This window comes from Clarias gariepinus, chromosome 9 (assembly GCF_024256425.1).
Source record: "Clarias gariepinus isolate MV-2021 ecotype Netherlands chromosome 9, CGAR_prim_01v2, whole genome shotgun sequence".
Lineage (NCBI taxonomy): Eukaryota > Metazoa > Chordata > Actinopteri > Siluriformes > Clariidae > Clarias > Clarias gariepinus.
This window is the reverse complement of record NC_071108.1, coordinates 36,828,538-36,842,336: the sequence shown is the minus strand read 5'-3', so window position 1 is coordinate 36,842,336 and position 13,799 is coordinate 36,828,538. Positions and strand designations below refer to the sequence as shown.

The 13,799-nt window shown below is 40.9% G+C and overlaps 1 protein-coding gene across 6 annotated transcripts in view; it reads left to right on the top strand.

Moving 5' to 3' along the window:
• LOC128529944 (NACHT, LRR and PYD domains-containing protein 12-like) overlaps nucleotides 1-13,799 on the top strand; it is a 143,886-nt gene that overhangs the window by 71,148 nt on the left and 58,939 nt on the right. For 2 of the 6 annotated variants that reach the window (XM_053503581.1, XM_053503576.1), the window contains 4 exons: nucleotides 2,606-2,779; nucleotides 5,107-5,280; nucleotides 6,412-6,588; nucleotides 8,983-9,375. In XM_053503581.1, coding sequence (XP_053359556.1) covers nucleotides 2,606-2,779; nucleotides 5,107-5,280; nucleotides 6,412-6,588; nucleotides 8,983-9,031 — 574 coding nt within the window. In that variant the 3' untranslated portion in view covers nucleotides 9,032-9,375. Of the gene's footprint in view, nucleotides 1-2,605; nucleotides 2,780-5,106; nucleotides 5,281-6,411; nucleotides 6,589-8,982; nucleotides 9,376-13,799 lie in introns of those variants that run through there. The other 4 variants (XM_053503577.1, XM_053503578.1, XM_053503579.1 and 1 more) reach the window with 4 other exon arrangements.

Sequence of the window (13,799 nt, the reverse complement as noted above, 5' to 3'; positions counted from 1 at the left end):
GCCCCACAGAACTGGGGGGGGGGGGGGGCTCAGCAGAGGTCATGAGCATTTAAATTAGCATGTACTGAAACAGGTTGCTGAGAACAGAGCTAGTTTTTACCAGGTAAAAGTAGTGTTTTTTTTACACAATCCTTTTGAATTTTTAATTAACGTATAATACAAACTTTTCATTAGGACCCTAAAGATCATATTAACATTTAATGAAAAATATGATGTGTAGGACCATTAACAAATGTTTAAAGTGTTAAGAAAGTTAATTAAAATTTTAATCCAATAGTAAATGTTGTGGCCCAATTGTAAAAAAAAACAAAAAAACAACAAAACAAAAAATGTGTGTAATTGTCAGTCTTCCTGCCTGTCAATTAGGGGCTGGAAATGTAAGGGCCATATTTCATTCTTGTGATTTGTTGTTATGTTTATCTTATTTCAGTTTATTAGTTAAGCATTAAGCATTAAGTATCATACTCATAATTTGTATTGTGACATCACTTCATGGGTTGTTCTGTGACATCATCCCACAGTTATGCAGTTCCATGTCTATCACGCACGTTAGTTGTTAGTTGTTGTTGAGACACGGAAGGATACAGAAAGGTGTGGAGCACACAAGCTTTTGACCGTGAGACAATAAGCTAAAAGGAATACAGTAAAATAAGTTGTTGTAACTGTAATCTATCGAAGCTACAGAACACAGCAAGCGACTTGTCGTGACTACAGTGGATTTATGCAAGAAACTGTAACAACCGTTGTATTTTGATGTTGAAAATAAACAAGAGACAAAGAAATCAACGAAACATCTGGGGTCGTCAGTGAAACTGTGTAACAAAAGACACGCGTCAGAACTTGTGAATAACATGCACGTACAGGGAGTTTTCGAAATGACTGACAGCTTTAATAATTATAAAAGACGAGTTCTTTACCCGATTTGTGTAATTTTATTCTCAATTTAAATATGTTTTTCTGTTAGACTTTGTGGCTTCACCTACATGCTTGGGTGCGAAGAATCAAAAATAGTTTTCATTTAATAATTTTTGTGTGCATGTGTGTGTGTTTGTGTGTGTGTGAGAGAGAGAGAGCAAAAGAGAGAGAAAGAGACTAATGCATAGCATAGTCATACAAAACTACAGTTGGTGGATTTATCTTCCGTTCGGGATGTGTAGAAAATCGCGCAGGGATTTATTTCAATTGTGTGCTGGACGGCGTCTTACTACGCGCGCTCGTGGACACGGGCTCCACTGTTTCTGCGCTGTGGATTACTGGGGCAAAGCGAGCGCGTTTGCAGACTGCCTGATCCCGCCTTCAACATCCGCACTGTTAATGGGGGCTACGTGAAGGTATGGGCGTGTCGCACGGTGCGAGTCCAACTAGGTAAGCGAACTTATTCACATGGGTTCTTTGTGGGGAATGTCGAGGAGGACTGCATTTTGGGGTTGGACATTTTGGAGAGATGGGGCGCGGTGCGGAATTTGGAACTTGAATTTAAAACGGAACTCTGCATGGTAACTTCGGGGTAGCCAGGTTGCTAAAACCCAAACCACAGCCGGACAGGTTAGTAGCACACCCCCAGGGGGCGGAACTTCTGATAGCAGGCCGAGCAGGAAACCTACACGCTAACGCTGGCGCGTTATCCCGACGGCCGGGCAGCAAAGCGCGTGGTCGGTACTGCGAGCGAGTGGAGCGCCGTGGCGACGTAGAACCCTCGACTCCGAACATTTTCCCTGTGCAGTCCTCCAGGCTCTCCGCCGGTGATCAGCCATCCGAGCCAGCGTGCAGCCGAGTTACTGCGTCTCGCGTAGTTGCTTTGCCGGTGTCACAGCTGGACCGTGATCCGCTCATCGCCAACCAGGAGAAGGGCACCTATGGAGCGTATAGGCGTGGACACTCACAGCCGGGGGCGAGATTTTGCTACTGGAGAGCAGGTATGGGTGTGTTTCTCCGGAAGGAAGAGGGGGCTCTTGGCCAAGCTTACGTCCCACTGGGTGGGTCCCTGTACGGTAATTGCCCAGCTCTACCGGGTGCGGTTGGCAGAGCGGGCACGAGTTGTGCTCCACCGGGACAGTCTTGTGCCTTACCGCCTTCACGCCTCCGAGACGGAGTTCGTCATGGTGGCGGGGCGGCGGCTGACGACCAGCATGCCGTGCGGGGGTTTCTATGTGTTCACCCTGTTGGGAAAGGGTGTTTGGGGTAGTGGCTTCGGCCATGTTGTGTGTGTGTGTGTTTGTGTGTGTGTGTGTGTGTTGAATGTGCTCCGGTTTATGCTTAGGATAAATTGCAGCAAGTAAGCTCACTCGTCTCTCCAACATCCTAACCGGCGGTAAAACGCTACAATATTTTGCAATCATTTTGTATGGTTAGTTGTAGGTAGTCTCCAATCCACACACACTTACACAAAATAAATAAATAAATAAATAAATAAATACTTGACCACACTGTCCCTCACTGGGTATTACCATATCACAGGCCAACTCTAAAACACACACACACACACACAAAACTGTACCATATTACAGAAATGTGTGTGTGTGTGTGTGTGTGTGTGTGTGTGAGAGAGAGAGAGAGAGAGAGAAAAAAAAAAGATTCTTTTGATATTCCATAATTTCTTTTACAGTCTGTGGAAGTGTGGCCTGATAGATGAAAGCTGTAGAGTTCTGGCCTCAGTTCTCAGCTTAAACTCCTCCAGACTGAGAGAACTGAACCTGGGTTTCAATAACCTGCAGGATTCAGGAGTGAAGCTGCTCTCTGCTGGACTGGAGAATCCACACTGTACACTGGAGATACTAAGGTACACACACACACACACACACACACACAAAGGCAACTGACCACCTCATGGTGGTGTGTTTTATCTATGACAATTAAACACACTAAACAAAAAAAGTGTTGGGTAGTATGCAGTTTATGCTGGTGGGGGAGGATGTATGTATCCACAGATATTCTGAATTGTGTGTTTGTTTTGTTATAGTTGTTTGAGATTTTTGTTTTGTACAAAGCTAACTTTTATTGTGTATGCATTTGAAGGCGCACATGCATGCTCAAATTATTATAATCATTGAAATTCTTTACAATTCTAATGACAAAACTTATAAACAGTGGCGGCTGGTGCAATTTATTTTATTTTTTGGGGGGGTGGGGGGGGCGCAAACAGAATTAAATGAAACATCTAGTAATCATCTGTAAATAGTAGGGATGCACCGATACCACGTTTTTGGAAAACGAGTATGAGTACGAGTACTTGCATTTCAGTACTCGCCGATACCGATACCGAGTACTTAATAAAAACATGATTTAAATTTTCAAGTAACAGCTTAAGTCATATAATTTAACAAAAAAAACAAGGGACTAGTTTGGAATTAAGAACATTTATTAAAAATGGAAAGCATGTTGTATGCAACATATTACAGAATAAATAATTCTGAAAAAATGTAAACAGTGACAGTGCAACTCAAGTATTTTTTTCAGTTTGTTGTAAACTCTGCCGCTTTGGACAACACTGTCGTGTTGGGATTTTAGGTGCTTGATTAAATTACTTGTGTTAAATGCGCTACCTTTTGAGCCTCCTCTGGACAATTTCGCTGAGCACAATTTGCAGTCCGCCTTTGTTTTGTCATCTTCATCTTCATTTACTTTGAAATAGTTCCACACGGCTGACATGTCTCACCTCGCCTTCTCCCCACTCTAAGCTGCAGCCGGGACCTGGGGACGGGCACTCTGCGCCTGTGATTAACCCCTTACACGCCGCTCAAACATAGACATTTCTCAGACCGTGGTATCGGTCCCCGGTATTGGGGAACTTTTAACGAGTACGAGTACTTTAGAAAATGTGGTATCAAGGCCGATAACGGATACCGGTATCGGTGCATCCCTAGTAAATAGCCATAAGAAGTGTTGGAAAAGCACAGAGTGTAAGCTCGGCCGTGATCACTTGACTGCTGCTTAATTAGAAGATTAAGTTGCTCTGATCCAGGCTTTTTTACTGTTTTTCTTTCTTCGTTTAATCGCCTTGCAAAGGTATTTTTGCAAGGAAATTACAGAATTTTCTCTCATATTTAGCTGGCTTCCATGTCAATCACCATTCAATTAACTAACAATCTGCTGACCGTTAATAAGACTCGTTAAGAATGGACCAATCACATGAGCCCAAATATTTAAAAACAATATTGATTTGCCAAGAACACAAGTGGGAGGGTTCGAAAAATCCAATTATAGCTCGGCCTCAAATCACATGCTTTTCAAAAATTTACGCCTCACATAGACACTCGCTCGTCCGGCGCCCCACGTACACGGACACAAATGAAGATAATACAGTTTAGATATATTAGTTTTTGTAAAACTGTAAATAATTATATTAAGAAATACAGCAGAATATTGTGACTAAATGATTTTATTTCATTATTAAAATAAATAATAATGATAAATAATTACATGTTAAAGTAACATTCTTCTCTGCCCAACTATAAGGGGTGGCGCCCCTGCGCCCCTTATTACCAGGCCGCCACTGCTTACACTGCTATCACTCCAAATTTCCCTCCACCTGTTCCGTGCTCTCGCTACAAAGCACAATGTCATCTGCAAACATCATTGTTCATGGAGACTCCTGTCTAACCTCATCTGTCATCCTGTCCATCACCAGAGCAAACAAGTAGGGGCTCAGAGCCGATCCTTGATGCAGACCCACCTCCACCTTGAACTCTTCTGTCACACCTACAGCACATCTTACCACTGTCTTACAGCTCTCATACATGTCCTGCACCACTCTAACATACTTCTCTGCCACTCCAGACTTCCTCATACAATACCACAGCTCCTCTCTCGGCACCCTGTCATACGCTTTCTTTATAAACTTATATTGATATTTTTATTTTTCATGAATTTCTAAATTACATGATTTTTTATAAACAGCACACAATACACAGCAGCTTTTTTTCATAAAGGTTTGAATTAAATACCCGGGATACTCCATATTACCATTTAACTGTCCAGCTCTAACACACACACACACACACACACACACACACACATTAACAAAACTTTACCACATTCCAAAAATGTTTGTGTGTGTGTGTGAGAGAGAGAGATTAGTGTTTATATCTTATATCATTTCTCTTACAGGCTGTGTGGGTGTAATCTGACAGATGAAAGCTGTAGAGTTCTGTCCACAGTTCTCAGGTCAAACTCCTGCAGGCTGAGAGAATTGAACTTGGGTTCCAATAACCTGGAGAATTCAGGAGTGGTGCTGCTCTCTGCTGGACTGGAGAATCCACACTGTACACTGGAGATACTGACGTACACACACACACACATACACACACACACACACACACACACACACACACACACACAGGGTAATATGTAGTTTCTGCTACCTTTAAACCTTCCCCTGCATACAGACAGTGGGTAGGGAGGCAGGCCAGGGTGCTAGTGGGGTGTGCAGAATACACTCATACAGTGGAACCTTGAATCACAAGCATAATTCATTTCGGGAGCAGGTTCATATTTCAAAATACTCATAAACCAAAGCAAATTTTCCTATAAGAAATTATGGAAACTCAAATTATTTGTTCCACAGCCCCAAAAAATAAATACATAAAAATAATTAATACAAAATATAAGGTAAAAATAAAACAAATTAACCTGCACTTTACCTTTAAAAAGAATCGCGACAAAGCAGTGTTTTCATTAGAGAGAGAAAGAGAGAGTGTGTGTGTGTGTGTGTTTGTGCTTGTGTTTAGGGCCACGGTGTCCAATGACGCGTGCGCAGACTGTGCAGGCTGATACAGAGATGGAGGAAGAAAATAGATTTTTAACCTCTAATGAGACTTTTGTTTGCTTTACACATGCGCACACGTGTGTTATAATAAACAGTACACGCGCAGTGTACACACACGTGTACAAACACAAAATAAAATATGTTTTACGTGCACACACGTGGTCACAGTGTTATAGTAAACAGTACACGCGTGCACTGATGTTGATTATACCAGTGAGAGACGCATACAAAGGCCCAGCAAGGGAGATGATTACCCACAATTCTGCAGCGCAAAAGAGAGAAAAAACATTGGCTCAGTTGTGATCACGTGACGCTCGGCCTCAAAACAAGTAGCGCATGCGTGATACATGATACTCGGTATTCGTAAACCAAGACTTGTTAGTTTTTACTAAAAATCTTTTCTCGTCTTGCGGAACACTCGCAAACTGCATCACTCGCAATTCGAGGTTCCACTGTACCCTGAATTGTGTTTTGGTTTTGTTACTTATTTATTATTGTTTTGTATAAAGCTAACTTTTCTTGCATAGGAGTTAGTGGAGGCACACATGCACTCTCAAACATTTATCATTATTAAAACTCAAAATGTTCACTGTTATGTACAGTACATCACATAGAGTTGTGATAACTGAAATGTTTTTTTTCTGCAGGTTGTCATGGTGTAGGATTACAGATGAAGGTTGTGCTGCTTTGGCTTCAGCTCTGAGGTCAAACTCCTCATCACACCTGAGAGAGCTGGATCTAATGGGCAATGAAGTAGGAGACTCAGGAGTGAAGCTGCTCTCTGATCTACTGAAGGATCCACACTGTAAACTGGAGACACTAGAGTAAGTTACATGGATGCGTTTTAATTAAGTTGAATTTTTGGATAAAGACCCAGTAAGACACTGATTTACTATAAACCCAGGTCATGTGATTTATTCCCATGTGATATTGGATACAGTGTGTTTCTAATTGTATAAATGATGTAACTTTTGAAAAGAATGAGAGAACAGAATTTAAATGAGATACTACAGGTACTGTATGTGGAGTGACTACTTGAACTGAAATTATTAGAGGATTAACCGTAACCTCTCCACAGTCACTTCCAAAAGCCTCCAGGACAGGAGGTCTGATGTACAATAATCTCATATACACAGCTTTATTTAAAATTAACAATAAAATAACAGAAGAGTTAGTATACAAACTGTCAGAAATACGAGGCTCATGACTGAGGAGATGGATCCAGGTGCAGGTGCAGATACAGGCCGTGACTTCTCTCTCCCACCAAGTGAGGAGCACTCAGGCAGAAATGTGGTCATGAAAGCAGGGGTGTGAGATCAGAGCTGTGAAGTCTGTCAGTGTGGTGATTGTGCCAAGAACGTGGAGCTGAGCCGAAGTCGGGAAAAGTGTTGGTCAGACTCATGAAATTTGTTAGCCTAGAGTCACTGCCAAAGCGTGAAGGAGAGCTGTGTTCGGGGAATCGTGAGGGTTGGGTCAGAGCCATGAAATCCGTCAGCATAGTCTTGGTGCCAGAGTGTGAAAAAGAGCTGTAGCTGGGGGAGCACTTGCGCTGATTCAGAGCCATGGAATCTGTCAGTGTAGAGTTAAGCAGAGCCGTTGTTGGAAAAGCAGGAGCGAGGGGTCAGCACATGGTCAAATTTACATTTAGGCATTTGGCTTACATTTGGCCCAACAGAGACAACTTGGTAGTTGTGGGATTTGAACCTAGGCACTTCCGAACCATAGTCCAATACCTTAACCACTGAGCTACCCCTGACTGTGTAGGCTCCCCCACCTACTCCTACCTAGCCATTATGGTGAAGGGGCCAATGAGACAAGGAGAGAGCTTGTGTGACAGTGTTTTTAGAAGGATCTCCTTAGTAGCAAGCATTGCTCTGCCCCCTTCATGGTACTGGGGGGCCCTGGTTTGATGGCAGTCTGCCTATTTCTTGTATAAAGTGGCAAATCGTAACAGGGTCTGTCTTGCCTGTAGCAACGTTGGGCCAAAGTACCGTCCACTTATAACACTTGTGCTGGGAAGAGCAGAGGCTGGTAGCCTAGGCAACACTGAAACGGAAAGCGTGAGGAGAGGAATGAGATGAACAGACTTAGAAAAGCAGTAAACGATGGTCATGATACAGGTGTTGCCGTCAGACAGGAATAGGCCAGTAACGAGGGTCTAGAAGATATGGGACCAAGGGCCATGAGGCACAGGTAGGGGGGTCTGAGAGAGGGTTGGTTGTCCTCCTTCCCTTAGTCTTTGAGGGTCAGAAATCTGTCTAATAAGCAAGTGATCAAATACTTATTTGACACAGTAATTCACAAATAAATTGTTAAAAAATCATACAATGTGATTTCCGGATTTTTCTTTTTAGATTCTGTCTCACATAGTGGAAATGCACCTATGCTGAAAATTGTAGACCCCTCCCTGATTTCTAAGTAAGAGAACTTGCAAAATCACAGGGTGATCAAATACTTATTGACCTTACTGTATGTGTTCATGGCATCCCTCTCTTGGTGAGCCAGAGAGTAGAGTCGAGCCTTTGGTGGGGAGGTGCCTAGAACAAGGTAAATAAAGCTGAGGAGATGGATCCAGGTGTCCAGAAACGCGAAGACGAGCTGTAGTTGATAGAGCATGAGCGCCTTGAGTCAGAGCCATGAAATCCGTTAGCGTAGTGTCAGTGAAGCGTGAGCGAGGGGTCAGAGCAGGAAAACTCTGTCAGCGAGGCAACAAATCCAAATCGTTAGGCTAAAGGGAAAAAAGAAAAAACAAGATAAACTTGGCAACATGCTATTGATCAAGATAAATGCGAGAGAATAAGGCTAGGGCATACAATAATCTGGCAAAGAGACAGCACGCTGCGCTTCCTTATAAGCAAAGCGAAATCAGTCTTGGGGGCATGGAAAGAGACATGACAGCGTGGTGAGGAGCATGACAGCATGGGAACGGAAGTGTCAAAGAAATAAAGCGGTCTTTGAACAGCGTGTGTGAGCTGAGAGCGTGACACATATGAGCCTATATCATACAGATATTAATACTCATTTAGATTCAAATCTCAGCTATACTCGGATTATTGCATTAGAAAACTTTCGCTAAACTTCCACAAATACAGTATACTATCTGCTATTCAGGTGTCATCATTTTACACTTGTGACTTTCAAGTTGACTCTACCCAGACTTTGGGCTTCTACGTGCTTTTACACAAATAAATCTTTCTGTTCTGTTCTGTGTCTTACAGCATTGAAACATATATCCTTATCAAGACTGACAAGAGTCATCAGGATTAAAAGGAGGCCCACCTCAAACCTCTTTTCCAAGAAAATAAAAATGGACTGTTTCAGTAATAATAATTCCTATTCAGATGTTTAGGAATTTTGTTATTTTAATTTGTTATTCAAAGCATAAAAAAAGCCTCACTATGCACAGAGATATAATTGCAATAAATATCAGATCCAGAGCTTTTAGCTCCATAGACACAGTTTTGTACGTTTATATTTGATCTCTTTATGCAAGCAGAAGTTTGGTTTAATATGGGACTAAAAGTCCACATTTTTTGACTCACAGATGTAGCAAAGAGTAAGTCTTTTTTTCTTATCTTTATTTTTATTCTAACTTTATATCGGTGAACTTAATGAACACATCAAAATAAATGTACTGAAAAGTTACAGTGTCATCTCCCTTTGTTCATGAGTTTACATGATTTTAAGTTATTGGACTAGTAAAACGAGGGGATAATTTAGGAAAATTATGCAATTATGAATGCAATTACCACAAATTGTATTTGAATTAAAATTAATCTTTTGATGAAAAAATTTATTTTGTTTTAGTTACATATTAGTTGTCAGGGTTTTGTGCATTGGTTAGCGTGTTGTATCATCCACCCGTTAGACAGCCTCAGTGAGTAATATATCTGGTGGCACCAGAGAGGAAGGGTTGTTGTTGTGTGGAGTGTGTAAAAGAGCACATGGAATTGTGTACTGTTTTACTGGATTCTTAATAAACAAGAAAGTGACAAACAAGAGAAACAAGTGCACTGAGACATTTAAAAGCCTCGGGTCAAGCACACTGCTCAAACATAGTACTGGACAGCCCAGGTGGACCACTAAAATGTATAGGACAGTTTACATCAAAAGTGGAGCATAAAGGCCAAAAATATGCTGTTACAGTGTACAGTGGTTACTTAAGGGAAATGTCTATTACTGCCGTGCGCTCTGTCGCGGCCAAATGGCAACAGCCAAAATAAATCAGTCGCAATTCAAAGTAATTTGTGAAATGACTGCCAGGGGGCGATCATTTCACACACATATATATATATATATATATATATATAGAAATAACTGGAAAAATAGACTTTCAGAATAGAACATTAAAATAGACTTCTATCTTTGGTATAATATGGTTATAGTAAAATTCATCAGGAATACATCCTGTACCCTGCATTCCAGACTCTTTGGTGAAAGTTGTTGATGTTTATTTTATTAATTTATTTTTGTCTTTGATGTTAACAACACAAAGCCGTGTTTTCCAGCATACTGTATATCAGATTGATGGACATGAGACCTCATCTGTTACATTTTTCGTGCCAACAGTTTTTTCAGCACACATTTAATTAATAATATTTTTAAAAAGTAGGGTTAGGATTAGGGTCCCCAACATTGACTGGACAATCATGGACAGATTCATACACACTTGCACTACCTATTTATATTTCAATTTCTGGACCATTGCACAAGACACTTTAATAAGTCACTTTTTATGCATATTTGCACAACCATTAGCCACTTTCAAATTTACATATATACTTTTGTCTTCTATTTTTCTATATTTTGTAATATTTCTATTATGCCCTTATTTGTACAGTTTATTTTACTAGTTACATTTATTTTCTTTAGTATTTCTTTTTCAATTCAATTCAATTTTATTTGTATAGCGCTTTTAACAATTGGCATTGTCCCAAAGCAGCTTTACACAATCAAAAGAGTTATTTAAGTTTGTATGGAATGTAAATGTGTTTGAATCAAAATGGTCAGTTTGTCCCTGGTGAGCAAGCCGAGGGCGACAGTGGCAAGGAAAAACTTTGAGAGGAACCAGACTCAACAGGGAACCCATCCTCATCTGGGTGATAACAGATAGTAGGAATTGATCTGCATTCATACTGTGTGTTAGTTGGCAGGCAGTTCAGCATAACAGTTGATGTTAATTGATGTTAATATGGAGTCCAGGTAGTTATTGAAGACCCAGGTAGACTTGTATGAAGTTCCAGTCCTGAACTATCGAACTGTCAAGTCCCCAGAGAAACAGTTGCCAACACCAGTCAAGGCCAGAACCATTTTCTAGGTAGAGAGAATCATTCCCAGACACCAGACGCATCCCAGAGAGACACACAGGGCATCCATGTGACGAGATCTTCAGCCAGAAGCGGGGCACCAGGATGGGTCAGACAGGTCCGGAGGGCAGAGGGAGTCTGGATCACTGGCAGCTCAGGAACGACATGTGTAGCTCGACAGAGAGAGAGAAAGAGTGAAAGGGGGAGACAGGAGGAGAGAGGACAGAGAAAGGGGGGGAGAAAGAGAAGAAGAGGAGAGGTGGCAGTTAGGTATGGTCACAGTCACACAATGTATAATGTGAATGTATATTAACTGTAGAGTGCAGGCAGAGACTCCGGCAGGACTAACTATGACAGCATAACTAAAAGGGAGAGCCAGAAGGAAACACAAACATGAGGGCTTCCTGACATGTAAAGCAAACAATCACCTCACCGTCAGCAAACCTGAGTGATCAATGAGAGTGAGGAAGACAGCATCCAAACATACCAGTTCACCATAATACTCTACGTCCATGAGTCCCCCAGATCTGCTCCTTTACCTAAGGCTAATCTATTTATAAAAATGCTTGGCTAAATAAATAGGTTTTTAGCCTGGACTTAAACACTGAGACTGTGTCTGAGTCCCGAACACTATTTGGAAGACTATTCCATAACTTTGGGGCTTTGTAAGAAAAAGCTCTACCCCCAGCTGTATTTTTCATAATACGTGGTACTGACAAGCAGCCTGCATCCTTTGATCAAAGTAGGCGTGGCGGATCGTAAGACACTAGCAGTTCGCTCAGGTACTGCGGCGCGAGACCATTTAATGCTTTATATGTCAAGAGTAGTATTTTAAAATCGATGTGAAATTTCACAGGGAGCCAATGCAGTGAAGATAAGATAGGGGTGATGTGCTCATATCTTCTGGTTCTAGTGAGGACTCTCGCTGCTGCATTCTGGACTAGCTAAAGCTTATTTATGCCCCTTGTTGAACAACCAGACAGTAAGGCGTTACAATAATCCAACCTAGAGGTGATAAAAACATGAACTAGTTTTTCTGCATCATTTGGTGACACTATATTTCTTATCTTGGCAATATTTCTGAGATGTAAGAATGCTATCCTGGTAATATTATCTACATGTGCTTCAAATGAAAGGCTGGAATCAATAATCACACCAAGGTTGCACTTGATGGAACAGAAAGGCCATTTAAATGAATAAAATGATCAATAGTGTCAAAAGCTGCACTGAGGTCGAGTAACAAAGTATAGTGATGCAACCCTGATCAGAGGCCACTAGGAGGTCATTTACTACTTTAACGAGTGCTGTCTCTGTACTGTGATGAGGCCTAAATCCTGACTGATACAGTTCGATTATGCTATTTCTGTGTAGATTTGAACATAGCTGCTGTGATACTACCTTTTCCAGAATCTTAGAGATAAAGGGGAGGTTTGATATCGGCCTGTAATTGGAAAGCTGACAGGGGTCAAGGACAGGTTTCTTGATTAGTGGTTTAATAACTGCTAATTTAATGGATTTCGGAACATACCCACTGCTGAGTGAACAGTTAATTACTTTCAACGGGGGTTCTGTTATTGCTGGAACTATCTGCTTGATAAAAAAAATGTGTCGGTATAGGTTCTAATTCACAGGTTGACGATTTTAAAGTGGAGATGTGTTAGTTCTCTCACTTCAAGGGGAGTTCAGGTAGGTTCTGATGTGATGTGATTAATTTGAAGATCGCCATCACTTAAATTGTCTGGTTTCAAAGCCTGATTTTTTGCCTAATATTTATGATTTTGTTATTGAAAAAGTTCATGAAATCCTCACTACTGTATGTTGTTGTTGTGGAGATTTCTGCAGTGGTCTTGTTTTTAGTTAATTTATATAATTATATATTCATTAATATTCATATAATGTGCGGAAAGCGATGAAAGAGGCAAAGCAGTGCTATGGGAGGAAAGTAATGTCACAGCTCCAACAGAGTGACTCTAGGAGCCTGTGGCAGGGACTAAAAACAATAACGGACTATAAAGAACCAACATCCGGTATGATGAACGCAGACGAGCTAAACACTTTCTATGCTCGCTTCAAGGCTGCAGCTAAAAACGCTAGCGATGCTATAGCTAGCAGCTTAACGGCTGCAGACAGGAAGACACTGCCAGCACCGGAAGCGCGTTCATCATCTCCAAGCAAATTCATTTATATAGACAAACATTGTTTTAATGTAATTAAACAAGGCATCTTTTCAATATTATTTCTTGTTCCTATTCATTAAAAAAGTAATTTTTTCTAAATCAAAGTGACAAAAACCCTACTCTACCCTCTAGGGTAATAAATGTATTTTACGATTTGGGATATTACTATATTCAATACAATATTTATTACAAAAAAAGGACTTTTCTCTCTCTGTAAATCACACTGCTATACAGTTACACCGAGTGCACTGAATGCTGTCTGTCAGTATTTTTAATCATTTATGTGTATAACTCTGTTAATGCCATATGCACTGTGTAATGTTTTATATAGACAGCTAGGTTTTCCAATTAAAACAGTAAAGGCATGATTGTTATATAAAGTAGACTATAGGTTTATAGAGTGTGTATTTCACTAGAGGAAACAGCTGGTGTGATGAGGGTGAACACAGCGAAGATTTAACTGATTAATCCCTCATGACATTTTGTAAACTGTATTTATGAGAAAGGACTGCACTCATGCAGATATAACAATTTATCGAAAAACACACACCT